The following is a 27,335-nucleotide window of genomic DNA, read 5'->3' on the forward strand; positions in this document are numbered from 1 at the left end:
TCCGGGGGAGGGCGGTATATAAATATAATAAATAAATAAATAAATAAATAGTTCCATCACAAACTTGCATCTGGCATTCTGTGGTCAACTAGATAGATTCGGGCAAACATGATATTCAGCGTGCTATGTGAATTTACATACTTATAGCCAGGGGCGTACGGCCCATGGATACATGGGGTACCCAAGTCCCTGGGCACCAGCCATTTGATCACGTGGGGGCGCAAAATCTATCGGAGGCTGCAGCTCGCAGCCTCTGATGGAGGTGAGGGGGGCAGCAGCTGGAATCAAGCCAGGAGCCTGCTGTGGGCAAGGAGGCAGTGGGCACAAAAACAAGGTCTTGCCCTTGGGCACCGTTTTATGCCCATACTCCTCTGCTTACAGCCACCAGAAGCCTGTAACTGATAAATGGAGTGCTCGGGAGACCGTAAACAAAAACAGCTATCAGCTCAAAGCCCAGGTTTGCTTGAATGTCTGGAAGTGCAAGACATGGTTTGGATGACAACATATGGCTAACAGTGCAAACCACGGTTTGTCATGATGCCTGAACTCAACTGCTGATAGCTTGGTTCAGATAGAAGCTGTCCCATAATAAATCAGACTACGGATCCATCTGCCTGTTCTGAATGGCAGCCTCTTTTGAGGGGCTCAAGCAAAGACAGGCTCCCCCAATCCTGCCACTTGAGACCTTGAAACTGGGGATCCCAGAGGCTGAATCTGAGACATTTAATGCGATGCTTATGCTGTTCCATAAATGTGCACATGGCCATCTGGAATTACCACAACGCTCCCTAGTTAAGGACTTGTTCTCACCCACTTGATCAGAGCGGCATCAATAATCTGCATGCATGCCCTGAATCTCCGCAGTATCATTTCACACAATCCACCTGCAAGCCACCCTGGTAATTCAATGAACACACCCGTAGGAATCAACTTGAAGGTTAAAGGCATGGAATGAAGCAAGAGGTGCTGAACAACAATCATTAAAGTGGGAACAGATTTATTTATTTACAAACAAGCAATAAGAGGAAACAGCTGAAACGCAGCAGCCCGAAGGGTGCACCAGCTCCTTTTCTTACCTCTCCATACACAGCCGTACAGCTCAACACGCAGGCAGACGCTCATGACCCGGTCGGCACGCGGGTAGAAGCGGACGTAGCGTGTGATGATCGGCGGGCCCAGGTCTTTCAGTACTACATCCTCTGTATTTTCATTACCTGAAATCACCTGAGAGGAGTGGAGGATTAAGGGACATTACTTTTTTGGCATTTTCAGGAGAGGGGACAGCGGCAGGTTTCGATACTGAGCAGAGTCATGATGTACCAGCGACTTTTGTTTTCTCCGACGTGCTTCTGGGGCGTGGCGCAAATGATCAGCCCCAGCCTATTTGTGAGATGCAGGGGCAAAAAACTTGTTATATGGGAGACATCTGTTTGGATCCCCCAATTTTTAATTTTTTTTTACTTAAAAGCTGCCATGGGAGACTTGAAGTTTGATCAGATGTACCCATATTTTTTCCAAGAACTGGTTTGCTATTTTAATTACCGTATATACTCGAGTATAAGCCGACTTTTTCAGCACATCTTTAATGCTGAAAAAAACCCTTGGCTTATACTCGAGTATATATGGTAATTCCAAGATGGTGGCTGGAGCTGGGGCTGCTGTGGGGATCCAGTAAGCATGTTGCCGCTTTTTTTCTAACTCACCAGAGAGCCGTAAAAACAAACTGTAAGGACAGCCTGCATAGCATTACAACTAGGTTGTGTGTGTGTGTTAAAAGTAACCGAGGCATTTCTCTCCTAAGGGTTATTGGTGCGTCACATTCTAGATGAATACAATTCTTCATACAGTAGTTTACTGCCGAATACTGATGTTGCTGAAGACAAAGACTTTCTTTGGAGCAAAGTTTAGGCTGGCATGGCTACGAATCCCAGAATTATTCTACATTTGGAGGAAAACAGTGGTTCATTTGTGTTCCTAGAGTGCTGGAAAGCTGCTCATCCCTAATGCAAACTCTGTTAAGCAACTCTATCTCATCTTGCTCCCAAATCTTCTGTTTTTAGCTGCTATTGAGTCAAGTTCGAAGGCTTATACTTGAGTCAATAAGTTTCCCAGTTTTTTGGGGTAAGATTAGGTGCCTCGGCTTATATTCGGGTCGGCTTATACTCGAATATATACGGTATGCTTTGTGGTTTTTATTCTGTATTGGTTTTGTGTTGCCGCCCTGAGCCCTGTTGGCAAGGGCGGGATATGTATGAATGAATGAATGAATGAATGAATGAATGAATGAATGAATGAATGAATGAATGAATGTCTGGGGGAAGAGGGCAGAATTTATGCAAAGAAAACAGTGATGTGAAATCATGATGTTTTAATCCCTTCCCAAAGGAAGAGATTAAAACCTCATGATTTCACATCACTGCTCGGAGAGCCCCATCACTGCTACTTTTTATTAAAAACATAGATTTCTGGAAATACCCAGGAAACACTCGCCTTTTATCACTAATGACACTAATAACTCCATCAGACATCACATCCTATAAATTGCGCTGTTGCAGATTCCTTGGATGCCACACAGCCTGCCAACTTACCCTGCCCCAAATTTCACTGGCTGCCTCCCACCATACTCCATCCGTTGCTCACCTCATTGCCCCACCGGTCACGCCACGGCATCCAGCGGTGCCCGTCGCGGCTGTAATGGAGCCGATACGTGCGAGCAAACTCCTTGCCGTGGCCGCTTGCATGACGGCCCTGCGTGCCCACCAAAGTCAAAAAGTGCAGCCGGCGCAGGTCGATTTCCAGGTACTCGGCATCATTCGGGTAGACAGGACCTGCCGGGCACCACGCCCCGTCCCCTTCACTCAACCCCAGCCTGTACAATAGAAAGAAGGACGGGTTACTGGACCATTCGTCATTAATAGGTGTAACTGGCCTGTTACGGGTCCTTCCTTTCATGAGGAGGAAATCGCCATCAAGCTTCTCGGGCACTGTTTACCATCAAATCACAGAGCACGAAGAAGAAAAAGCGGCAGCGAGGTATTTGTAATGCAAGTGGGAATACTGCTCCGTGCAGGCTGAAACCTTCATGTGACAAACCTGCTTGAAGCAAGAACTTCTTTAAGCAAGAACTTCTTTAAGCCCGACATACAAAAAGTATTCATGGCTGGTTCGTTAAGAGACAGTTTGAAAACCAGATGATTACATTAGTGCATAGATACAGGGGTTACTGCTTACATACACTAAGGTGACCAGATTGTCACCTTTGTAAACCGGGACCCAGGTGGGAAACAGGGGAGCGCCCCAGAAGGCAGTGCGCTCCTGCGGCCGCGTGCGCGGGAGGCTGCCGCACTGCCTTCCGGGGCACGCCCCCGAAGGCAGTGTGGCAGCCTTCCAAAAATCGGGACGGTTCAAAAAACCCGCAGGAAGTGGGACAAATTGTTTTAAGGCGGGACTGTCCCGCCAAAAGCGGGACGTCTGGTCACCATAGCATACACAGGCACAGGGAGTTAAAACTGAATGCAAGAAGAAGGTCTTCTGCAAATCTGCATACATGCTATGCAGCCGCCAAAATCAATACTGGGCACACAATCATTTCTAATTTTTTAGCAAACACTGCAATGACATTCTTAAGACTGAGTGGGGGGGGGGGGGAATGGTGAAATTACGTGCATGTGTATGTGATTTGAAGATTACCAGCTCTCAAAAAGAGGAGTCAGTATCATACATAACTCCATGACCAAAGGATGCAAATAAAAAATGCAAGATATGCAAATTGTATGTGCAAATTAAACTGAGCAGCAACATATTTACTTATTTACCAGATTTATGTCCCACCTGCCTGCCCCCACAAAGGTCATCGAGGTGGCTAACAAATTAAAAACATGCATACAAAATAACAGCCTAAAAAGCATTAAAACCAAGAAAAACAATCAACATAAAACCAGACCTAAATATACATACAAAAACATAGATGCAATTAAAACACTGGGCAGGAACGAGGGATTATTGGCTGAGTACGCACCAGGTATCTGGTACATGATGGGGGCAAACGGCCATCACAGCAAGATTTCTTAAACAGATGTATTTCCTTGAACCCTGCTTTCACTTTCCATTCTTTCTGTGGCAAGCAAGACCTCTTCTAGTGCAATTTTTAACTCTCTTTGTTGCCAGAGCGGGTAGATTTGCCAGTGAGGACAGCTTTGCTCCGGACTGCTTCCCTCTGCACACGGTAAGCCTACCTAGCTCCACCTTTCCCACTCCCTCGCACTGCTGTCCATGCCTTCCCCCTTGCCCCCCTTTCCATGGTACCAGCTACTTCCTGCTTCTCTAAATGTCCGTATCAAGATGCTCATTTCGAGATATCAATATCTTGATATAGTAATAACAAAGAGTTGGCTTTTGCAAGGAACAATTCAAGCAGGGTCTCTTTTGGGCTCTAACCCAGCTCCCCCACTCTGCTTCTGTGCTCCCTGATGATTGGGAGGGCTTTTTAAAACTTTTTTTTTCAACCGACTCTCTATTTTAAAACAAGCCTCACTCTTCTCCTGTGGCAGCAGGAAGAAAGAGAGAAGGAGAGCACAAGTGTGTGTCTGTGTGTGTGGAGGAAAAGGAGGGGAGGGGGAGAGAAAACCAGCACTAAGACACGGTTCCCTTCTTCAGCAGTGGGGGGCCCAGGGAGTTGTTTTGCTTCTTTCATAGGTGAGGAGGGGGTATTTTTGGGACAACTACAATACTGATATAACTGCAGCAACAGAAATATTGCTATGGAAGTAATTTAAAAACTTTTACAAAGCCAACATGGATTATCATGTGTGATGAGATCTGTGCCTTTAAGTTTGGACATCTGTGCCTTTAAGTTAAAAGAAGCAGAGGCCCAGCAGAGCTCAGCAGACAAGCTGAATGGCAAGGAGGGAGTGCTTCCTCACATGTAAACAGAGAAATGTGAAGAGACCCCACTACAAGTCCACTGCACACTGAAAAGCCCCAAGGCAAGTGTTCTATGTATAATGGGCCATTGAGGTGACGCCAAAAGAAACAAAAAGTTTTGACCCACTGACAGAAAATGGCAATAGAAGGGGACAGATGACTCTCTCTGAGGAGAGAGTTTCAGAGTTTTGGTGCCAGGACTGAGAAGACCCTCTCCCAGGTCCTCCGCCTAATCTCAGAAGGTGGGGACATGTGAAGCAGGATGACTGCAGTGATGGGATACGTTCATAAAACCGATGTACCTTGATTTTGTACTACTGGCCGCTGACTGTAAATGAAATGACTTTGGACTTTGGATAGGTTCATAGACAGTCCTTCATGTATGCAGGTCCCAAATCAGATAGGGCTTTAAAGGTCACGACTAGCACCTTGAATTGTACCTGGATGGGAAGCCAATGGAGATAGGCTGGAGCGATACAGTCCCTACAGCTTACTCCAGCAAACAGTCTGGCTGCAGTATTTTAATTGTTCGGGGGCAGCACCATGTAGAATCCGTTGCAGTAATGTAGCCTAGATGTAACCAGGGCATGCACCATTGTGGCCAGATCTTTTCTGGCCACAGCCAGAAGGGGCTTGGACAGATTTATGGAGGAGAAGTCGATCTATGGCTACCAATCTTGATCCCCTTTGATCTGAGATTGCAAATGCCTTAGCAGACCAGGTGCTCGGGAGCAACAGCCGCAGAAGGCCATTGCTTTCACATCCTGCAGGTGAGCTCCCAAAGGCACCTGGTGGGCCACTGCGAGTAGCAGAGAGCTGGACTAGATGGACTCTGGTCTGATCCAGCAGGCTTGTTCATATGTTCTTATGTACCAATTGAAGCTGGTAAAGGCATTCCTGGCCATAGCTACCACCAGCTTATCCAGAGGTAGGACTGAATCCACAAGCACCCTCAGACTAAGGACTTGTTGCTTCAAGGGACTGCATCAGTGTGTTATTAAAAATAATGATAATTTTTAACATTGGATTAAGAAAGACAGGTGAGGAGTAGTTCAAAGGCGGCCCTCACCTGCTGTGCTTCGCGGCAGTCGAGTCGGACCACGCGCTGGAGGCTGAGAGGGCATCGTCTGGGATGGTTCGGTCTTGCATCCCCAAGGCATAGCGGCACTTGGCTGTACGGAGAAGGAGAAGGAAATATTAAAGTGCACGTTCTGAAGTCAGCATTGCCCCCTCTTCATCCTCTGGATGCATATTCAAGGGCTGACCCCCCTGCGCGAACAACAATTATAATAGTTGTTATCAGTACACTGGACGTCATGCCAAAAACCCTGGACACAGAGGTGGGATCCAGCAGGTTCTCACAGGTTCCCGAGAGTAGGTTACTAGTTATTGGTGTGTGCTGAGAGGGGGTTACTAATTGGTGATTTTGCCACGTGATTTTGGCCTTAGTGACGCCCCTCCTCTCAGCAGTAGCGCACAGAACTGGAAGCAGTCTAGCAGGAGGTGAACCGGCGTGTGTGGCAGCCTGCGCCTGTGTGCATTCGTTTCCCGCCCAAGGACCAGTCCTTGCCACAGCCCCGCCCAGGAATGCCCCGCCCCCGGAATGCCCGGCCACGCCCCCGTCGTGCCCCGCCCAGCCCCATTGGCGCCATACCACAGTTTGAATCCCACCACCGTGGGAACCTGTTACTAAAATTTTTGGATCCCACCACTGCCTGGACAGCACTTGAACCACCTACATATTGATAAAATCTCCATCTATCTAAGGCCACTTTGCTTGGATCTACATATATACTGTGCTGACACCTTATGAAAACCTAGGTTCTTGGGAAGAACCCAATATACATGAAGGCCAGCACCAGCTGAAGATCTGGTGGCTGTGAATAACAACAACAACAATAATGATCACGATTCACCAACTATGGCACAAACTTGCTGAGGTGGTCCCAGTAGTAATTGGTACCCTGGGCGCTATTCTGAGGTCGATTCCGCACTTGCATTATCGGTAATTCCTAAGTTCGAGCTGGCGTTTCGATTCCTAAGTGCTCCGCACAATCACTGGGATAGATGTGGTTTTGTACCAGCTTCACCCCGTGTAACGATCAAGTTTCCGACTCCAGTTGGGAACGACTACTTTTTCATGGGGAACCACTTAACTCCAGTAAAGCGCGGAATCTCTGGTGCCAGGAGTCCCCCATTCAGCCAATCACAGCTGAGTGTTTCGGCATGCGTGCAGCTAGCCATTAATCAAAAAAAACGCCACCTTCGTCCCTCCTCCATTCCTGTGGCAGTTTCTTTATAACGCGGTGTGTGGGGATATATTGGCATCATGGCCGTAGAACAGTAGCCAATCGAAACGGAGCGGCGAAGAGGCACAGGATGATTCCACCCTCCGAGCTGGGATCAAGCTGGTTGCAGTGGGGAACAACAATGGCTTCGACCTAGGTCAGTACCCTTTTCAGGGAACTGCGTCGAACCTATTTTACTCGGGTGCGGAATCGCCCTGAAAACACTTGGGACATCTTCAAATCAACAAAATCAATATCTGTGCAATTCAGAAGGCAGCCTTGCTGGGATCCACACAAATACTACGCCGATACATTCCAACTTCCTAGGCCTCTGGGTGAGGCTCGGATTGTAATGAAAGGCCAACAACCAGCTAAAGATCTGGCAGCTGTGATATCAAACATAATAATAATCATAACAATAAATCCAGCCTCAGCTTCAAACTCAGGGGCTGCGTGCACACACACAAAATCTACCTAGTTTGATTTTAAGGGGCAAGGGAAAGAGAGGAGAAGTCAACATGAAAAGAGAAAGCATTTTTGGTTGCCAAAATGGCAGCCAGAAAAGATTAAGGGAAGGGAAGTGGAGTCAGCCGGATGGATGGGGGAACGAGGGATGGCAGGTGAAAAAAAGTCAGTGAAGGAAGGAAGTGAAGTCAGTGAAGGAAGCAACAGGGGGGAATGAAGCTGGAACCTCGAAGTAGAAGATGTCAGGCGTTTCCTTCTCTGCAAGTCTGTGCAAATCTCTCTTATTTCTCTCTGTGAAGGTATCAATGCCTTTCTCTTGGCCTGATCCCAGTCACAACTTAGTCATGTTAAGCCCTACAGGGAAAGTTTTTCCCACGAACATTAACCCTCACTAGGAGCAGCAGTGGCATAGGAGGTTAAGAGCTCGTGTATTTAATCTGGAGGAACCGGGTTTGATTCCCAACTCTGCCGCCTGAGCTGTGGAGGCTCATCTGGGGAATTCAAATTAGCCTGTACACTCCCACACACGCCAGATGGGTGACCTTGGGCTAGTCACAGCTTCTCGGAGCTCTCTCAGCCCCACCTACCTCACAGGGTGTTTGTTGTGAGGGGGGAAGGGCAAGGAGATTGTAAGCCCCTTTGAGTCTCCTGCAGGAGAGAAAGGGGGGATATAAATCCAAACTCTTCTTCTTCTTCTTCTCTTGGGATCAGAACAAAACATCCTGCTTTGTGCATAAAGTGCCTTCAAGTTGCAGCTAACCAGTGGTGGGATCCAAAAATTTTAATCACAGGTTCCGATGATGGTGGGATTCGAACAGTGGCACCGCCGCACACACGTACCTCCAGTCCCTATTGGGCAGGGAGGTTGCTTTAGTGACCCCTTTTCGGCACTCAGAAAAAATTAGTAACCACTTCTAGAGAAGTGGTGAGAACTGGTTGGATCCCACCTCTGCAGCTATCTTATGGCGATCCTGCAGGGAAGGGGTGTCAAACTCATTTGTTATGAGGGCCAGATATGACAGAAATGGGACTTGATCAGGCCAGGGCCTGTGGGGGGACGTTGCTTCCTCGGCTGGCCCCAGAATGGCACTGGGGGTTGCCTGGACTGGCGAGTCCACAGCGGGGAAGGGTGGCTGCCTAGAGAGGGCTTATCAGGTCCACGAACCAGTTGAGGCAACTCCCACCCTGCTCCTGACCAGGCTAGATCGGGAGCGAGGGGAGTTGCCTCAGCTGGCTTGTGAGGCCTGATAAGTCACCTCAACTGGCCCCGGGCCATGTGTTTGACACCCCTGCTGTAGGGTTTTAAGAACATAAGAACTAGCCTGCTGGATCAGACCAGAGTCCATCTAGTCCAGCACTCTGCTACTCGCAGTGGCCCACCAGGTGCCCTTGGGAGCTCACCTGCAGGAGGTGAAAGCAATGGCCTTCTTCTGGTGCTGCTCCTGAGCACCTGGTCTGCTAAGGCATTTGCAATCTCAGATCAAGGAAGATCAAGATTGGTAGCCAAAGATCGACTTCTTCTCCATAAATCTGTCCAAGCCCTTTTTAAAGCTATCCAGGTTAGTGGCCATCACCACCTCCTGTGGCAGCATATTCCAAACACCAATCACACGTTGCGTGAAGAAGTGTTTCCTTTTATTAGTCCTAATTCTTCCCCCCAGCATTTTCAATGAATGCCCCCTGGTTCTAGTATTGTGAGAAAGAGAGAAAAATTTCTCTCTGTCAACATTTTCTACCCGGCGCCATATGGAGGTTGGCAAGTCTGCAGAATAACACCCCACAGAGTCTTTGCATCTGATTCCCTCTCATTCTCAAACAGTGGGGCTGGACTGCCTTGAAAAAGGGTTGCACGGCCTGGCTGAAGAGGCGCAAAGGATCACCCGGGAGAGGAGATGCCGGGAAGCTCCTCTGAGCTGGGGCCGCCTCTGTAGAATGTGCAAAGCAGCCACGAGATATGCAACTTGTGGCTCAGCATGTTTAAAAATAGCCAAGGGGTTAAGTGATGGGAGACTGCTGAGTTTTGGGTTGGGGAGGGGGGGGACAGTCGTGTGGAGCTGCAAGTGGTTCCCAGAAAGTACAGTTAATTTGGAAGAGGGTCCCATTTCAACACACCGGAAAGAAACAGTAAACACTACAACCGTACAAAATAAATTACATCAGCGATCGCAGGATAAAAGCATAGTTACAACAGCAACAAAACCAGATAGCAGGAAGTGGGCACTATCACAGGAAGTGGTGCCAAACCTCCTCATGGAGTTTAGAAACCTCCAGGAATTACAATGGATCTCCAGACTGCAGAGATCAGTTCTCCTGGAGAAAATGGATGACTTGAAGGATGGCCTCTAGGCATCACACCCTGGCTGAAATCCTCCCCTCCCCAAAACCCACCTTCCCCAGTCTTCACCCCCAAATGTCCAGGAATTTCTCAACCTGAAGCTGCCAGCGTGTTGTTTAAGAGCAGGTGGATTCTAATTTGGAGAACGGGGTTTGATTCCCCCACTCCTCCACCTGAGTGGCAGAGGCTTATCTGGTGAACCAGATGTGATCCCTCGCTCCTACGTTCCTGCCGGGTGACCTTGGGCTGGTCACAGTTCTCTCAGAACTCTCTCAGCCCCACCTACCTCGCAAGGTGTCCGTTGTGGGGAGAGGAAGGGAAAGGAGCTTGTAAGCTACCTCGAGTCTCCTTACAGGAGAGAAAGGTGGGGTATAAATCCAAACTCTTCTTCTTACACTACCTTTCCCTTTGTTAAGTAATGTCTTTCTGTAAATTCTCCCACGAAGCCAGCCATCCTATAATCCAGTGATGGCGAATCTATGGCACGGGTGCCAGAGGTGGCACTCGGAGCCCTCTCTGTGGGCACTCGCACACAGAGTTCATCATGTGGGGGTGGAAAATCATCCCTCACACACACACACAGACATCTAGGCTGGCTTGGGCCACTGAGCACAATGTGCGCGCACCACGGTGAGCAGGGAGGACTCGGCTGGCGGGTCTGGTGCCTGTGCTCTGGGTGGCTGCTGCCCGGGGGGTGGGGGCAGAGGAGGCAGAGATGCTAGAGAGGCACAGAGCGGTGCGTGCGGGACTTGCTGGAGGCTAGAGCAGGCTGGCCCCTGCTCGAGCTGGTGTGGCGGAGGAAGAGGGAGCCAACCGGTTTTTTTCCAAACTAAAACCTCAGCATTCAGGTTAAATTGCCGGGTTGGCACTTTGCGATAAATGTTTGGGCACTCGGTCTCAAAAAGGTTTGCCATCACTGCTATAAACTTTCCTAAACATGCTTTTGTCAAAATCTGCTTTCTCTCCAAAAGAACCATCTGAGTGGATCAGATCAAAGTTCATCTCAGCCAGGAGTCAGGTGCCTCTCCTAGGGTTGGCAACCAGGCCACGAATGCAAAGGCCAACCTTTGTACCAAGCACTTCGCAGCTTTGCGTTTCTAGGCAGATCCCGATCATTGTTTTACAATCCCTCTGATTTTATTGCTGCTGCTAATCTTCATTAAGTGTGCTGTCACTTTCTGATATTTAATTCCACATGGAGGTATCTGATGAAGAGAGATCTGACTGGAATAAAACTTGTTATACTTTTATGGTGCCATTAGACTCCTGTTTACTCTTTTGATATTTGTTGTCGTCCCTTTTAAACATATTGCTATTGCTGTTTTAATTGAGCTGAAGTCACCTCACAGCAGCGTGGCTGAGAATGTGGGGCTTTACCAGTTTAAAGAAATAAGAAATAATCATGCAAAGAAGGGGTTTTTAAGCCTTTAAATATTATTGAGGTCTGTTTCAGCACAAGTGTTTCAAAATGCCCCCGTCTCCAGCGGATAGAGGTTTTTCCATTTAAAAAAATGGTTTAAAACAGAAATTAGAATGTATTGTCGAAGGCTTTCACGGCCGGAATCACTGGGGTGCTGTGTGGTTTCCGGACTGTATGGCCGTGTTCTAGCAGCATTCTCTCCTGACGTTTCGCCTGCATCTGTGGCTGGCATCTTCAGACATCAGGAGAGAATGCTGCTAGAACACGGCCATACAGCCCGGAAACCACACAGCACCCCAGAAATCAGAATGTTCAGTCTCACTTTTGAAAAATCCAAGAACAGAAACACCCGGCTTCCGGTATGAAGGTGTTTTATACTGAACCAGGCGTTTGATCCATAAAGATCAGCACTGTCTATTCAGATTGGCAGTGGCTTTCCAGAATCTGAGGAGGAGGTCTTTTAGATCACCCACTGGCAGATGCCTTTTAATGGGAGATGCTGGGGACTGAAACTGGGACCTTCTTGCATGTTAAGCAGGTGTCCTACCACTGATCCACAGCCCTGCTTTAAATAATAGGCCAGTAATAGGCTATTTTCCCACCAGAGGAAACTGAGTACTGGTACACCACTAACTTTTCCACCAGAGGGCATATCAGTTTCTCGCAAGAGGGGAAATAGAGGATGCCCACATGTCAAATATTCTGTAATCTTTCGAGTCCATCAGCATCTCACTGGAATACTTAGTATTGTCTGAAAGACAGAGAGAAGGGCAAATTCTATGCTAGGCTGTCACCAGAAAGTTGCAGGAACTTGGGGCAACAGCTGCTTCACACATGCAGTTCCTCACTTCAGACACCATATTGTGTCCAGTCTTGTTCCTGGGGTCCAGAGGTGGGATCCAGCAGGTTCTCACCAGTTCCTGAGAGTGGGTTACTAATTATTTGTGTGTGCCAAGAGGGGGTTACTAATTGGGTCTGCTTTTCTGTTAGAAATTCCATTAGGTCCAAAAATCATAAAGTCCTGTTGTTTCCTATGTGGCTGGTTAGCGAAGGTAGAAAACGGGATAATTCTCCCTGTTGGGCTGTTTTAAAAACATGTTTTAGCAATATGGTAAAGTTCCATGTTTAAGGAAAGTATCCTTCTTTTGATTTCTAGAAACAAAATTAAGTATTTGAAAGTATTAAGTATTTGACAGGCAGTCAGTTAGAGGAGAAGTAGTTGTTTCTGTTGGCAGTAGACGATAGGACTTGCTAGAATGAGTTTAAATTACGGACAGAAAGATACCAGTTGGAAATTAGAAACTTTTTTTTTACATTAAGAGTTTTTTACAGTAACAGAGAAATTATTAATGCCCCACCCCCAGAATGCCCGGCCACGCCCCCGTTGTGCCCCGCCCAGCCCCATTGGCGCTACGCCACTGTTTGAATCCCACCACCAAGGGAACCTGTTACTAAAATTTTTGGATCCCACCACTGCTGGGGTCCCCCGCATTTCATGAGGAATAGTGCCAGCAGCAGGAACACAGGGAGACAGCGAAAGTCCTTTCCTCAACTTGGAACACTGCTCAGATAAAACTCATTCAGAATAAAGGGTCCAATAACACAGCACCTTACACATTTTCTACTCCTGTGTTTCGACTAGTCAAGACAGGCTGAAAATATGCAGGAAAAGTCAATCAAAAAGTATCAGTGAATGCTAAATTCTTTCGGGATTTCTACTGACAGGGAGAAAAAAAAGATGATTCAACTGTTCATTACGTGGGAGATCCGTGAGTGGTTCTCTCAATGTACTTTGCAATTTCTAACAGGTAGCAAAGAGGTTGCCCTTTTCCCTCTGCTGGTTTCCTGACAGAAGCCAGGCTCGTCAAGTTGTTGGTAGCTCTGAAAAGCCTGGCACCTCAGTTTTCCCCTCCTGAGGATAACAACAGCTGGGAAAGTGGGAAATTTCTACTGCAAAAATTGTGATTGGAAAGGATTAAATTTCCCACCTCAGTGTAAAGATGTCCAAATCATCTCCCCACCCTGGTTTTTCAAGGTGAAGAAGAGTTTGGATTTATACCCCGTATTTCTCTCCAGAAAGCAGTCTCAAAGCACCTTACAAACTCCTTCCCTCCTCCCCACAAAAGATACCTTGTGAGGTAGGAGGGGCTGAGAGAGTTCTGAAAGAACTGTGGCTGGCCCAAGGTTACCCAGAAGGCTTCATATGGAAGAGTGGGGAAATAAAACTCAGTTCACCAGATAAGAGTCCCCCACTCATGTGGAGGAGTGGGGAATCAAACCCGGCTCTCCAGATTAGAGTCCGCTGCTCTTAACCACTACACCATGCTGGTTAAAAAAGCTGGTAGAGGTTCTGCCACAGATCTCCTCCAGAGTATATAATTCAGCCACATCGGGATAGGATAAAAGCTGGACTTTTAAAAGATTATGAATGGTATACAGAAATAGTCTAAAAAGAAGTTTCTCTCCCTCTCACATAATAGGCTCATCCAATGAAACTTATTGTTAATGTAACCCCCATGCTCAGAATGGGTTGACCCAGAAAGGGATGGAGACTCAAAGCAGCAGAAGGCTGCAGAGCTCTTTGGAGGAGACAAGGCTACCAGACTTGGACCTTGATTTCTATAAGCCCTTAACTAAACCTTGTTAAGGTAACTGCAATGTTGTTGGGAACTACTGGGAAGGTGGTAGTTTATTTTTGCTATGTATGTAATTGATGGGAGTTCGTTTGGGGACCTTCATCATGTTGGATCCCATTCACCAAGCCTCTGAAGTCTTCATAAGCCAACCACCAGCAGGAAGAATTGGACTTGGCATTTATCAGTAGATTGTCAAGCTAAGGACTTGAAATGCAACCTAGAAGGACTGTAAATTGTTAATGTTAAATGTTAAGGTTAAAAGTGTTATTTGTTAAGGAAGTAAACCATTTTGTTTTAAAATTTAGTTCTTTGCAACTCCTTCCAAGTTCTGCCCCACAGAACCCACAGTTAGAGGTTACATTAGCATACAGGACAGAGAAAAAAAATTGTACTGCAAGAAAATTAACACTGGCTTAAATGCCTTTTTAAATGCCTTTGAAGGCAGACAACTTTTTGGAGTATTGGAAACAGTTGCTGAAAGAAACCTCCATGTTCAGATGCTGCCTACCCCCTCAGCAGCAGATGCTGGAGCCTAACTAGAAGGGAGGGATATTGCCTTCAGGACCTGTTTATGAGCTTCCTAAGGGCATTTGGCTGATGGAAACTGAATGCTGCACTAGACAGACTCTTGATAGGGTCCAGAAAGGTTCTGTTTATGTCCTGATGATCATACAATGTCATGCAGAACTTTGTTCTGACACATTGAACGTAAATTAATAGTGTTTGACAACTACTTGTTGGTCTAAGGCTTAAAATAAGAAAAAGTGGAAATATAACACCTGGGTGGTTTCCTCACAGGGAGACGCTTGCGTGATTGCCACATTCGTTCATGAGCTTTGTGTTTTTAAATGTCACCGAAGTGAATTCATATGGCCCACCCCTTGGCATGTTTGTTTGTTTGTTTGTTTGTTTTTTCAACTTGATATACCGCCCCATCCCCAAAGGGCTCTGGGCGGTGAACAACACAAACAGTGTACATAAAATCATTAAAACATAATTATCATAAATATCAATTAAAAACAGCGAATACTTCCTAACCTAGGCATCCCACAAAAGTCAGTGCTTACCATAACTAAATCTCCCCCAGGAAAAGAGGAGAGAGAGGAGATGATAAAACCCGATGATATTAGGACTCACATGGAACAAAGACCCATATGGAACAGTAGCGCACACTCAGCCGGGCTGGTCTATCCAAAGGTCTCGGTGGAACAACTTCAGTCTTACAGGCCCCCCATGGAAATCACCCAAATCCCCGCGAGAGAGGGCTGGACAGCTGGAGGAAGAGTGTTCCACCAGGCCGGTGCCAGAGCCGTAAAGGCCCTGGCCCAAGTGGAGGCCAGCCGCATCATTGAGGGGCCAGGGACCACCAGTAAATTAGCTTCTGCCGAGCGCAGAGGTCGGACTGGGACATATGGGGTAATGCGGTCCCAAAGGTACGAGGGTCCCAGGCCGCGCAAAGCCTTAAAGGTCAACACCCACACCTTGAAGATGATTCGGAATTCCACTGGGAGCCAATGCAGGTCCCACTGAGAAGCAGTTTAGAAGCAGGTCCCACTGAGATCAATAAAACATCGGGCGGGGGAGGGTGCTATCAAGTCACAACTGACTTATGGCAGCCCGAAGGTTTTTTAAGCAAGAGATTTTTTGAGGTGGTTTACTGCTGCCTCCTTCTGCCTCACTGTCCGGGTATTCCATGGAGGCCTCCCATCCAAATTCTAGCCAGGGTCAGGGCTGAGTGCGTGTGACTGGCCCAGGGTCACCCAGCACATGTGGGGATTTGAACCTGAGATTTGAATCTGGATTCTAGTCTGATCCCTTAACCACTACATTATGCTCCCAAGTAATTTAATCAGTATGTTTACATCCCGCTTTTGATCCAAGGCGTGCAAGACAGCAACACGGAGTTCCCCGGCAGTCTCCAGGTACCAATTAGTCCCAGACTTGTGTACTTTCAGCAGATCGTTATATCATGCATTTAAACAACTTGGGCCTTTTATCTGGAGCACAAAAACCATTTTTGTCGCTGACAAAGACTTCTACCAAATTCAGTAGTGCTGCATGTTGCCACAGGAACAGAAATCTACTCAGTGCCCATTTCTACGTGCCTTGTTATTTCAGCCCGCCTGTCCTCCTTTATCCCAGGCCGTTTAGCTTTCCCTTCCGTGCGTGCATTCCTTTACTCCTGTTCATTGCTTAATCAGTAAAAGGAGAGAGCTCAAAACTGTGTAGAGACTGTGTGCTGGAAGCTTGGGAAAGGGGTCATAGCTCAGGGGGCTCAGTTTGTGCCTGGGCTTAGTCCCGCTTTCAATATTGGAGTTAAATCCTAGAATATGTGAGAGAATGCTGACTTTGCAGGTTCTTATTTGCATGTTCTGAAAATGAAAAGAGGAACGCTGCTTCTGTCAGACAAAATGGCAACCGCATGTATCACAAGGCGCCTGTACATTAAGCTGACCAGCCGTCCCACTTTTGGCGGGACATTCACGCCTTGAAAGAACTTGTCCCACGTCCCGCGGGTTTTCCCCAATGTCCTGGGTTTTGGAAGGCTGCCGCACTGCCTTCTGGGGCGCAAGGCAGTGCGGCAGCCTCCCGCGCGGCCGCGGGAGCACACTGCCTTCTGGGGCGCTGCCGTTTCTCGCCCTGTCACAGGGTGGGAAACGGCAGCACCCCAGAAGGCAGTGCGCTCCTGCAAATGCGCGAGTGTGTGTGTGTGTGTGTGCGCGCGCACGGGGGGCTGCCCACCCGTCCCGGTTCACGAAGGTGACCATTTGGTCACCTTACTGTACATAGCACATTCTCCCCGTATGTGTGCTAAAATGTAATGACTGAGAAGGTTTCCTCTCAGCCTAAACCACTTCACAGGAGTGTTGTGAGGATAAAATAGATGGCAAGAGAGCATGTAAGCTGCTTTGGCCCCTCTGGTACTTATTGTGCAACCCTCTATCTCTTTCTCCTGCCTGAAACATTTTTTTTAACAGTAAAAAGGATTAAATCGGGATGTGGGGTGCTGTTAGGCTTGGGGACTAGTACTCTTCTCAAAATAGCCATCTTGAGATGTACACAGTGGTGGGATCCAAAAATTTTAGTAACAGGTTCCCATAGTGGTGGGATTCAAACTGTGGCGCAGTGCCAATGGGGCTGGGTGGGGCACAAAGGGGGCGGGGCATTCCGGGGGTGGGGCATTCCTGGGCGGGGCTGTGGCAAGGACACAGCCACTGCGCCGGTCCTTGGGCGGGAAACGAATGCACGCAGGCTCAGGTTGCCACGCACGCCGGTGCACCTCCTGCTAGACTGCTTCCAGTTCTGCACGCTACTGCTGAGAGGAGGGGCGTAACTAAGGCAAAAATCACGTGGCAAAATCACCAATTAGTAACCCCCTCTCGGCACCCACAAATAATGAGTAACCTACTCTCGGGAATCTGTGAGAACCTGCTGGATCCCACCTCTGATTATAAGCCACATTTGTGCTCCCTTCTGTGGAATTCACCCCCACGCTCAGCATCACACCTTTCCCTTCTGTCCCATTGATGATTCCTAGTCTTTCTCACCTGGATCAAAGTGTTCTTCCAGCTCCGACGCACCAACAGAAGCCAAGAACAGCAAACCAAGCACTGTGGGTCCCATGGCGCTCTCTGGGCTCACAGGTTACACCAGCAGCTGAGTCTTCATGCCTTTCAAACAGAAGAAAACGGCAGTTAACCACACGTGGGTCCCTTGTGCAGGGCTGACAGCCTTTGCCTGGCTGACTCAACATGAGCAGGCAGTCCGGTCTCTCTTTTGCCTGGCACTTTCCCTTGGCCCCCAAGCTATTAAATAATTCACATTCCACGCACCAGAGTCAACAGCATCCTGCTATTGTCCTTATTTCCCGATCCCGGCCAGAAAAGAACAGAATGACATATTGGCAGCCAAGTGACACATAATCACATGGAAAGGAAACCTGTGGTTGAGCACATGCTGTGGTAAAGGAGATCCCCAGCTCGATTTTATACAGCGAGTCCTTTGACAGGCCAAAGCCAAGGAAAGTTTATTTGCTGTCGTGTTCGAGCAAATGTTAGGTGTGACTGGACTTCTGTCCTGTTTTTTTCAAAAACACTTGGTCAGTTGGCCAAGTCAAATGTTGACAACCGGTGCTCAAGTAGTGGTTAGAAAACCCCCCCATGTTTAAACGAATCGTTCATTCAGAAACAAACAAAAAATGCTAATGAATTTCACAATTAAAAAGGTAAAGTTTCCCCTTCAGTCGTGTCCGACCCTGGGGTACCAGTGATTTTATAGGCAAGCTGCTTTTGTGGGGTAGTTTGCCATTGCTTGCCCCGGCTATTCTTTACTCCCTAGCTATGAGCTAGGTCCGTGGTGGCGAACCTTTGGCACTCCACATGTTATGGGAATTTTAGTCCATAACATCTGGAGTGCCAAAGGTTCGCCACCACTGAGCTAGGTACTCATTTACTGACCAAGAAATGGATGGATGGCTGAGTTGGACTTATGGGAGCCAGCTGCTGACATTCCTTTAACCTGGCTGTGGGTGGTTTCGAACTCCTGACTGTGTGAGTGCCAGTGCAAGCACTTAACCACTACACCATTACTTAACTCCTAATTCTGCAGGCAGCTACTCCATTTAAATCCCAATGAACATGCATGGAAATTAGGTAAGGTGAAGTAGGGTGAACTTTACAACCCACACAATAAATAAAAAACCGAAAAGACTAAGGAGAAAAATTAACCCCGGTTTTGTTCAGGAAACAGAAACAAATCATATCCCTTAATGAATAACAACATCACTAAATACATAAAAAGTAAAACACTCCTCTTGTTAATAGTGAATCAGAAGACCAAGCTTGTTTTGACATACTGTCTTTGGAAGTGATCCAAAACACAATTCGGCATATTCCTATTGTCAAAATACGTGCCAAAAATTCTGTACAGGGTTCTCTCAGCTTTCATAAATCCTTTATACAAATGTTGTAAATTTTTACACGAAAACAGAATTGATCTTTTGACATCCTTCTTTTAGCCTGAGAACAATGCAAGATATATTTGAAGGTGCTCAATGTTTTATTCAGACTGGCATTTTAACGCTGGGTTTTAATTAAGATGTTTTACGTTCGTCTGAGGGGGGATATGATTGAAGTCTATAAAATTATGCATGGGGTAGAAAATGTTGACAGAGAGCAAGTTTTCTCTTTTTCTCACAATACTAGAACCAGGGGGCATACATTGAAAATGCTGGGGGGAAGAATTAGGAGTAATAAAAGGAAACACCTCTTCACGCAACGTGTGATTAGTGTTTGGAATATGCTGCCACAGGAGGTGGTGATGGCCACTAGCCTGGATAGCTTTAAAAGGGGCTTGGATAGATTTATGGAGGAGAAGTCGATCTATGGCTACCAATCTTGATCCTCCTTGATCTGAGATTGCAAATGCCTTAGCAGACCAGGTGCTCAGGAGCAGCAGCAGCAGAAGGCCATTGCTTTCACATCCTGCAGGTGAGCTCCCAAAGGCACCTGGTGGGCCACTGTGAGTAGCAGAGTGCTGGACTAGATGGACTCTGGTCTGATCCAGCAGGCTAGTTCTTATGTTCTTATGTTCATACTATGTTTTATTCTGTGAACCTCCTCAGGCAGGTTTATTAATTAAATTTATTTATTTCATTTATACTCCACTTTTCTCCCCAGCAGGGAGAGCCAAAGTGGCTTACATCGTTTTTCCCTTCTCCATTTTATCCTCACAAAAGGTAGTTTGAGAGGGAGTGACTGGCCCCTGGTCACTCACCAGCAAGCTTTCGTAGCACAGAGGAAATGGTCTGAACTTGGGTATACCAGATTTGACCCAATGATCACTACACTGCACTAATCCACCCCGTGTTTCCTGGAGATGCGGCATAATTTTTTTTTTTCTAAATCAATCTATCAATCAATCTTCGGCTCACTTGTTCAGACCCCCTTCCCCGACCCTTGTTTGTGGACTGGAGAGAAGTTGGGAGCTGTGGGCTCTCTCCTGCCTTTTCACACACCTTTCCTTCCAGAAGAAAAAGACATTGTTTTTGATGTTAGTTTGAAAGGAAAGCGCTATTTGCCAAGTAGGGCGTAATGGCCAAACTGAAGGGGAACTTGAAAGGGGAGCCAGGGGCCAGAACAGACAATGGAGAATGCACCCCATTTCACTTCCGGTGTGTAGAATGGGAGATCATCTGAACTGAGCCACTTGGTTCCACGCTCATCACCTGCCTACAGGTAGACCTGAATCCTGGCTGCTCTCTTTTTAGCAATTTGCTAACAGTATCCCAAAACGCATGGCCTAAGATGGCAGGAAATCAGGGATCAGATCTCTGAAAGCTTTTTAAAAAAAGTTTGAGAGAGTTTGCACAGAACAGGAGAATCAACTGGATCTGGCGAGCAGTGCTGGGGTTGGGGGGAATCACACAATTCCCCTAAGGAGTATTTTCCTGATCAAACTGAACCCAACCTGCATGTATCTGCTCGCTTGGAGATGGAAAAAAAACAAACACAAGTACTTGCCTGCTTTTTTCCCAAGCAACCCCAGAATGGCGGAAGTGGAATTCAGGTCAGGAAAACCACAAGAGAAAAAGCAAAAATATCCCATAACCAGCAGCATTTCCCTAAAGCAATGCTAGCTTTGACCATTGCAAACATAGAAAAAGTGACCATCATACATTCTCCCAGTCTCGTCTAAATTTGGCGTGAAAGTGTCTGCAGCTCATAAGTGACTTGGATCGCCTCATAACTATGTCAAACAGCAGATTTGGAATATCACTCCTGCAATAAGGATTTTATAGGGACGGCACAGAATAGTTCCTAATGTGACAAATACACACACGAAGTCCCCCCTCCGTGAAAATCCCTCTTATTGTGAGGTGAAAGCGCCTCAAATGACTCCCCTACAGCTCTGTGCGGTGTCCCATCTGTGGTTGCCTAGCTACCAATGTCACACACCCCACTTCAGTGTTCTCCGGCCAGTGGGATGTGTGGAAAAGGCCTGTGTGGGTGTGAAAGGGCTGTGGGCCAGCTGCTCCCACAATCCTTTGCTGGAATGTCCCTTCCAACAGCTGCCTTGATCTAAAGGCTGGTAAACAGCAGCTGACAGGCCACAGCGGGGAGGGGGAGTGCCAACATGGAGGGGATGAATCAAGGCATTGATCGGACACCCCCTTTGCACCGAGGGGAACAAATCCTGTACGGAGGGGGATAAATCCTGAACGCAGATCAGGAAGCTCAAACGGAGATACCCAGTGCAAGAACTGGAATGACTGCCATTTGTCAATTGTTGGAAATGATTAGGGGTTGTATGGAGGAGCTCATATGACTATGGTTTAAGAGAGCGTTGAGGATCTATGAGGCCACACGCTGAATCTGCTGTGATAGAGACTGAATGCAGTAAAGCATCAAGGGGCTACGCCTTTTTGGAAGCCATGCCTTCTGATAACCTCAGTTCCTCTATCTAATCCCAACAGAGCGAGGGAACGTACAAGCAAAAAGCAGGCACACCTTAGAACATAGGTGTCAAACTTGCGGCCCTCCGGATGTTATGGACTACAGTTCCCATCATCCCCTGCCAGCATCATACTGGTAGGGGATGATGGGAACTGTAGTCCATAACTTCTGGAGGGCCGCGAGTTTGACACCTATGCCTTAGAACAGTGGTGGCAAACCTTTGGCATTCCAGATGTTATGGACTACAATTCCCATCAACTCCAGATGTTATGGACTACAATTCCCATGGCCAATTGGCCATGCTGGCAGGGGCTGATGGGAATTGTAGTCCATAACATCTGGAGTGCCAAAGGTTCGCAACCACGGTCTTAGAACATTACAGCAAATTTCCACCCATCCACTACAAAAGCCTTTCTGCCATCTTTCCTGAAGCCTAAAATGGCACCCCAGGATCCTAACGTTAAAAACATATTCTCAGGCTAAACTGCGGCTCATGTTAAGCCGGGTCAGGATTAAAACGTATCCACAGCGGCATGAGCGGACATTGTGTAATAATTCTGTGGAGTGGGGAGAGGAGAACGATTCCTCTGCCCCTTTCCTCCATTTCTGACAGCAGCTGAAGGTGTCCTCATGTTGCCCAGCTAGTTTTTAACCCCCTGCAGCCCAGGGATCTCCCACCGCATCCTCTCTGTTCTTGGAGAAAAGACAAAGGCACTGAAGGCGACAAGGAAGGCGAGGAATCCCAGCTATGCCGCAAGAATGCAAGGCAGCTGGGATCCCTGTGCCAGCCCAGCTTAATTGGCCTGCTGTGGAAAGCTGCAAAGCCCAGTAGATGCCCCCACAGTTCTGACTGCCTGCCAGCAGTACATTAACTATTAGATTGAACATACCATAGGACAGAATGCGATCACGAAGTCCTGGCTGCAAGGAGGCCGCATAAGCAGAAACAATGTCTGAGGCCCTCAAATTGAGTTTTGATGTGTCCTAGGTCAATTCCCGCGACTTGGCAAGTTATTGACCTTAAGTTCGAGCTTCACGTTAGACCTAGAGTGCGTCTTCATCAAACTTAACTGGGATCGACGATGGTTTTGTACCAGCTTCGCAGCTGAGTGTTTCGGGCATGCGTACAGCTGGCCAATCAAAAAATGCCACCTTTGTCCCTCCATTCCTGTGGCAATTTTCTTTTAACGTGTGTGGGGAGAGACGGAACATGGCCGTAGAACAGTAGCCAATCGGAACGGAGCGGCGAAGAGGCACAGGATGATTCCGCCCTCCAAGCTGGGATCAAGCTGGTTGCAGTGGGGAACAACAATGGCTTCGACCTAGGTCAGTACCCTTCTCAAGGAACTGGGTCGAACCTATTTTACTCGTGTGCGGAATCGCCCCTATAGTACTAACTGGGAAGTATATGATCCAGCCATCGTGGGTTAATCAAAACGGAGATTTTGATCTGATTTGGTGATCCAATTGGAGCGCTTGTGTGGGTGGGTGGGTAATATGGGCATCCGCATGACACCTTTCTCCATTTTACCCACTGTCAGGTTTGCCCTGTTTTTGCTCAGTTCTCTCTCAAACGTGCTTTGCTGTTATCTTTCCTGAAAGGTTACTGTGAAAGCAGATTTGCAGCCATGTGTACGGGGAGGTGTTATAGTGCCATAGCGCTGTTAACAGAATAGGGGTATATCAACAACAGGTTGTTTTTCTAAAGCCAACAAAAAGCCCTCTGGTGGGTGGGGATGATGGGCATAATGTCATGACAAAAGAAACCACGAACAAAACCCTGGTGGGGATGCTCTGCTTTTGACAGGAGAACTTCAGATTGGCGGTTCATCCGCCATTCTGTTCGGGTTGCCAGCTCAGAGCTGGGAAATTCTTGGGGACATGTTGGTGGTACCTGGGAAGGATCAGGTTTAGGGAGAGGAGGATATAATGGCATGAGTCCACTCACCAAAGCAGCCATTTTTTCCAGGATAACTGATCCCCGTGGCCTGGACTGCATCTGTACATCCAGGGTATCTCCAGGCCCCATCTGGAGGTTGGCAACCCTATGTTCTGTGCTGGGAACGCAGTTCTTAGGTGCACGGGGACCATATTTAGCCACCATTTGTTTTATTTACTTCATTTGTAGCCACCGTTTCTCACTGAGACTGGAGGTAGATTTACAAAGTATAAATCCCCTGGACGCCCCCGTGATGTTGACGTGGTTCCCAAATCACCATCACCATCACCATCACCACCACCACCACCATCACCATCATCATCATGGGACAGTACTTGCAACAGCATCAATAAAATAACTGCCTGTCAAATGCAGAAAGCTGCTCTACTCGGCTCTGCAAACATTTTACGCCGACAAAAAACTAAGGCACGACCTACCAGCAACACAGAATGTAAATTCCAAAGGCAGAAGACAGGGCGATAAAAGAAAGACAAGAGTGGCAAGAAACAGAGACTACAATCTAAAGAATCTGGCCACACAGTTTTAACTGCCTGCATTTGCTGCCGCCTTTTCGACTCCTCTGCATTCTTCCGAAAAGTCCACTTTCCAGCTCTTCTCAGGCACACCCTGGCATTGCTGAACAAAACCGATTCCAGGGTGTGACTTGTCTGGTACTCCAAAATGGTTTCAGATACACAGCCTTCAAATTGCCCATTAAACAAGCTGTTATTATTGCACATCATCCACGACTGGGCAGGAAAAAAACAGAAAAGGGAGGCAATCTTTTCACTTCATGCAACAGAGCAATTACCTGTACTTGCAGCCACACGGTAGCTTTTCCTTTACAGGGTCAGGAGGTCTGTCTGTCTCCCCATCTGGGGCAGACGCTGTGGACTTCAGAAACTGCTGAGCCAAGGAAGGTCCACTCCAGACAGCACTTTCCCACCAAGCTCACATTCCTTTTTCGCATTCAACAAGTCTTTCAACCAAATCCTCCGGCCTGAAGAACTCGCTCCAAGCATGCAAATGTTTGTTTTCTCTACTTTATTCACATCCAAAGTTCTCAACTTAACGGGGACATTTGTATACATTTTGCTCTGCAGCTTCTACAGATGCAGAGTTAAGCCCAAATTCTCCCCACACAATAAGCAAAGACTGAGAGATGGTGAGGGACGGATTTCTTTCACAAGGCAGAACGGTTTGTCACCAGATTTTCTAGTTGCAATCAATGATGAAAAAACCTGCTCAGACTGACCGATGAAGGGAGAGGTTGCTGGTAAATGTCTTGTCCCTTTAATAGAGGCTAAATGGATGTTATCTACCAGATGATGATATTTTGACGATATTTTGATGATATTACATGATATCTACCAGATGATGATATATTGGAGCACCTTCCTTATGAGGAGAGGCTGTAGCGTTTGGGACTCTTTAGTTTGGAGAGGAGACGTCTGAGGGGGGACATGATTGAAGTCTATAAAATTATGCATGGGGTAGAAAATGTTGACAGAGAGCAAGTTTTCTCTCTTTCTCACACTACTAGAACCAGGGGGCATTCATTGAAAATGGTGGGGGGAAGAATTAGGACTAAGGAAACTCTCTCTCCTCTCTCTCCTCTCTCTCCTCCCTCTCCCTCTCTCAGGGTGAGAGGGTGCGTACTCAGATGTTCAGAACTACAATTCCCATCCTTCAGCATGGCCAATTGTGGCCATGCTGACGAAACTGATGGGAATTGTGGATCCCTGAAGGCTGCAGGTCTCTCTATATATATATGATCCTCTGAAGATGCCAGCCACAGATGCAGGCGAAACGTCAGGAGAGAATGCTGCTAGAACACGGCCATACAGCCCGGAAACCACACAGCACCCCATCTGCTTGTTACTTTCTTTATGGCCGATGTGTCAAAGGCACAGCAGCCTGTGAGGACGTTGGCAGACCTGTCCCCAAAATGGCCATTCAACACTAGCCACCAAATCTGCCCTAGAATACTTCTCTTCATGCTCTTTCCCCTTCTGCCTAAGAACTGCAGTTGGATCTGTCTTGATCCATAGATCAAAAAACAAACAAGTCAGCAGAAAAGTAGAACATTTTGACCTGACGTCTCAAGCCCTGGCCACATAAAAGCTCCAGCCGACCAGAGTGCAGATGTCTTCCGCTTAATTAGATCGCTCTTCCATTTTCTCCGCACTAAGTTTGGTAAACGCTGACAAGAACTTGGCTTATTGCACAGATTATTTTTTGTAAAAAAAATCGATGGAGGGGGAGAGAACCTATTACAGCCTACAGGAAAGTGTTTAAATTAGCTGCATTTGCGGAGTCCAAATTGCAGGGCAGAACTAAAAGAACCGCAACAGGAAGTCAACGAGAACTGGCAAATTAATCAGCTGGTGCCCCAAATGGGGGCAGAGGGTCAATATGGGGTTTGCTTTGGTCCTGGGAAAGCACAAAGATGCACAAAACTGAGGATCACTTCCCCCTCGAGACTGGCCGCACTTTGTTTTCAAGCCTTGCTGCTAAGTATTTTAATAAGGTATTATTCATTCATTCATTCATTCATTCATTCATTCATTCATTCATTCATTCATTCATTCATTCATTCATTCATTCATTCATTCATTCATTCATTCGATTTGGTAAACCGCCCTACCCCCAAAGGGCTCAGGGCAGTGCACAACAAACAACAATACAATAAAACAAATTGAATAACCCCAGTTAAAATACAAAGCCTTAAAACTATAAAACTACGGCAGCAGTAGTAGCCTTCAATAAATAATTTGATTAATAATAGAAGACGTCTGGCACCCAACCCCAGTGATCAAACCCTGGGAAGGGAGGGGATTGGCAGATGGTCCAATATAGATAGCCAGTGTGCAGGACAACACGAGGGGCGGGCTCAGCGGCTGGCCCCCTCAAAAGCCCGGTGGAACAGCACCGTTTTGCAGGGCCTGTGGAACTCTCCAAGGTCCCGCAGGGCCCTAACTGCTGGAGGAAGGGCGTTCCACCAGGCAGGTATTAGTAGCAGAGATGTAACAGGTAACATGCAGAAGCTTCACCTGCATAATTGCTGCATATCAGGCTGTCGTTAAACAAGCCCACAGTACCTGGAACTCACTGAGTCAACTGTAACCTAGTAGGGATCCCCTAAACTTTGGGGTGCTAACAGTCTGGGAATGCAAAAATAGGGTCTGTATTCTGCTTTTCTCCCACACAAAGACCCAGAGAAACTTACAACATTGTTCTTGCCTCCTCCATTCTGGTCTCACAACAGCCCTCTCAGGTAGGCTAGGCCAAGAAAGACCGGTCCATGTCAGAGCGAGGATCCGAACCTGGCTCTCCCTGCTCCAATGATGTAATCACAAAATCACAGTGCCAAGAACAAAACTCGAGGATCTGCTCTCGGTTCATCACAAGCTCTGCAGGACTGCCTTAAAGTGTCCTGCAAAAGGGCAGCTGAGGCCAGCTTTCCTCGCTGTACCTTTAGACCGCCCACTGTAGCTCAGTAAAGCATCCCACGTCACCACAATAGCATCATTTTTCATTCCTTTAAAAGTTCTGGAGAGCGAGAAGCAAAAAGTCTCAAGAAATGAAAGGAGCCAGTGATCAAAAAGAAAGGGCAAACAACACGCAACTTCCAGGGCAAACACAGGGAAGTTTGGACTTTTATAATATAGGGCCAAACTGCTCTCTGTCAGATATGCTATCTTCGAAGAGATCTCTCTTCCTGCCATTTATTGCTGATATGTGGGGTTCGGCTGGACCAAGGCTGGGGAGAAATTAACCACTGCCATTTTCCCCACCTGAATCAGCCCTTGGGGTTGTTATTTACCCCAAAGGGAAGGGGAATATAGATGCTGGTATGATACCTTTGGGGTTAT

General features: G+C 47.3%; 1 protein-coding gene across 2 annotated transcripts in view; it reads right to left on the reverse strand.

The window, feature by feature from the left end:
* The window catches only part of DDR1 (discoidin domain receptor tyrosine kinase 1), a 77,621-nt gene that overhangs the window by 24,040 nt on the left and 26,246 nt on the right, over positions 1 to 27,335 (reverse strand). For both annotated transcript variants that reach the window (XM_048482877.1, XM_048482878.1), the window contains exons 2-5: positions 17,616 to 17,738; positions 5,993 to 6,095; positions 2,641 to 2,869; positions 1,077 to 1,224 (exon numbers count right to left, since the gene is read on the reverse strand). In XM_048482877.1, coding sequence (XP_048338834.1) covers positions 1,077 to 1,224; positions 2,641 to 2,869; positions 5,993 to 6,095; positions 17,616 to 17,691 — 556 coding nt within the window. In that variant the 5' untranslated portion in view covers positions 17,692 to 17,738. The remainder of the gene's footprint in view (positions 1 to 1,076; positions 1,225 to 2,640; positions 2,870 to 5,992; positions 6,096 to 17,615; positions 17,739 to 27,335) is intronic.

This window comes from Sphaerodactylus townsendi, unplaced genomic scaffold (genome assembly GCF_021028975.2).
Source record: "Sphaerodactylus townsendi isolate TG3544 unplaced genomic scaffold, MPM_Stown_v2.3 scaffold_25, whole genome shotgun sequence".
Lineage (NCBI taxonomy): Eukaryota > Metazoa > Chordata > Lepidosauria > Squamata > Sphaerodactylidae > Sphaerodactylus > Sphaerodactylus townsendi.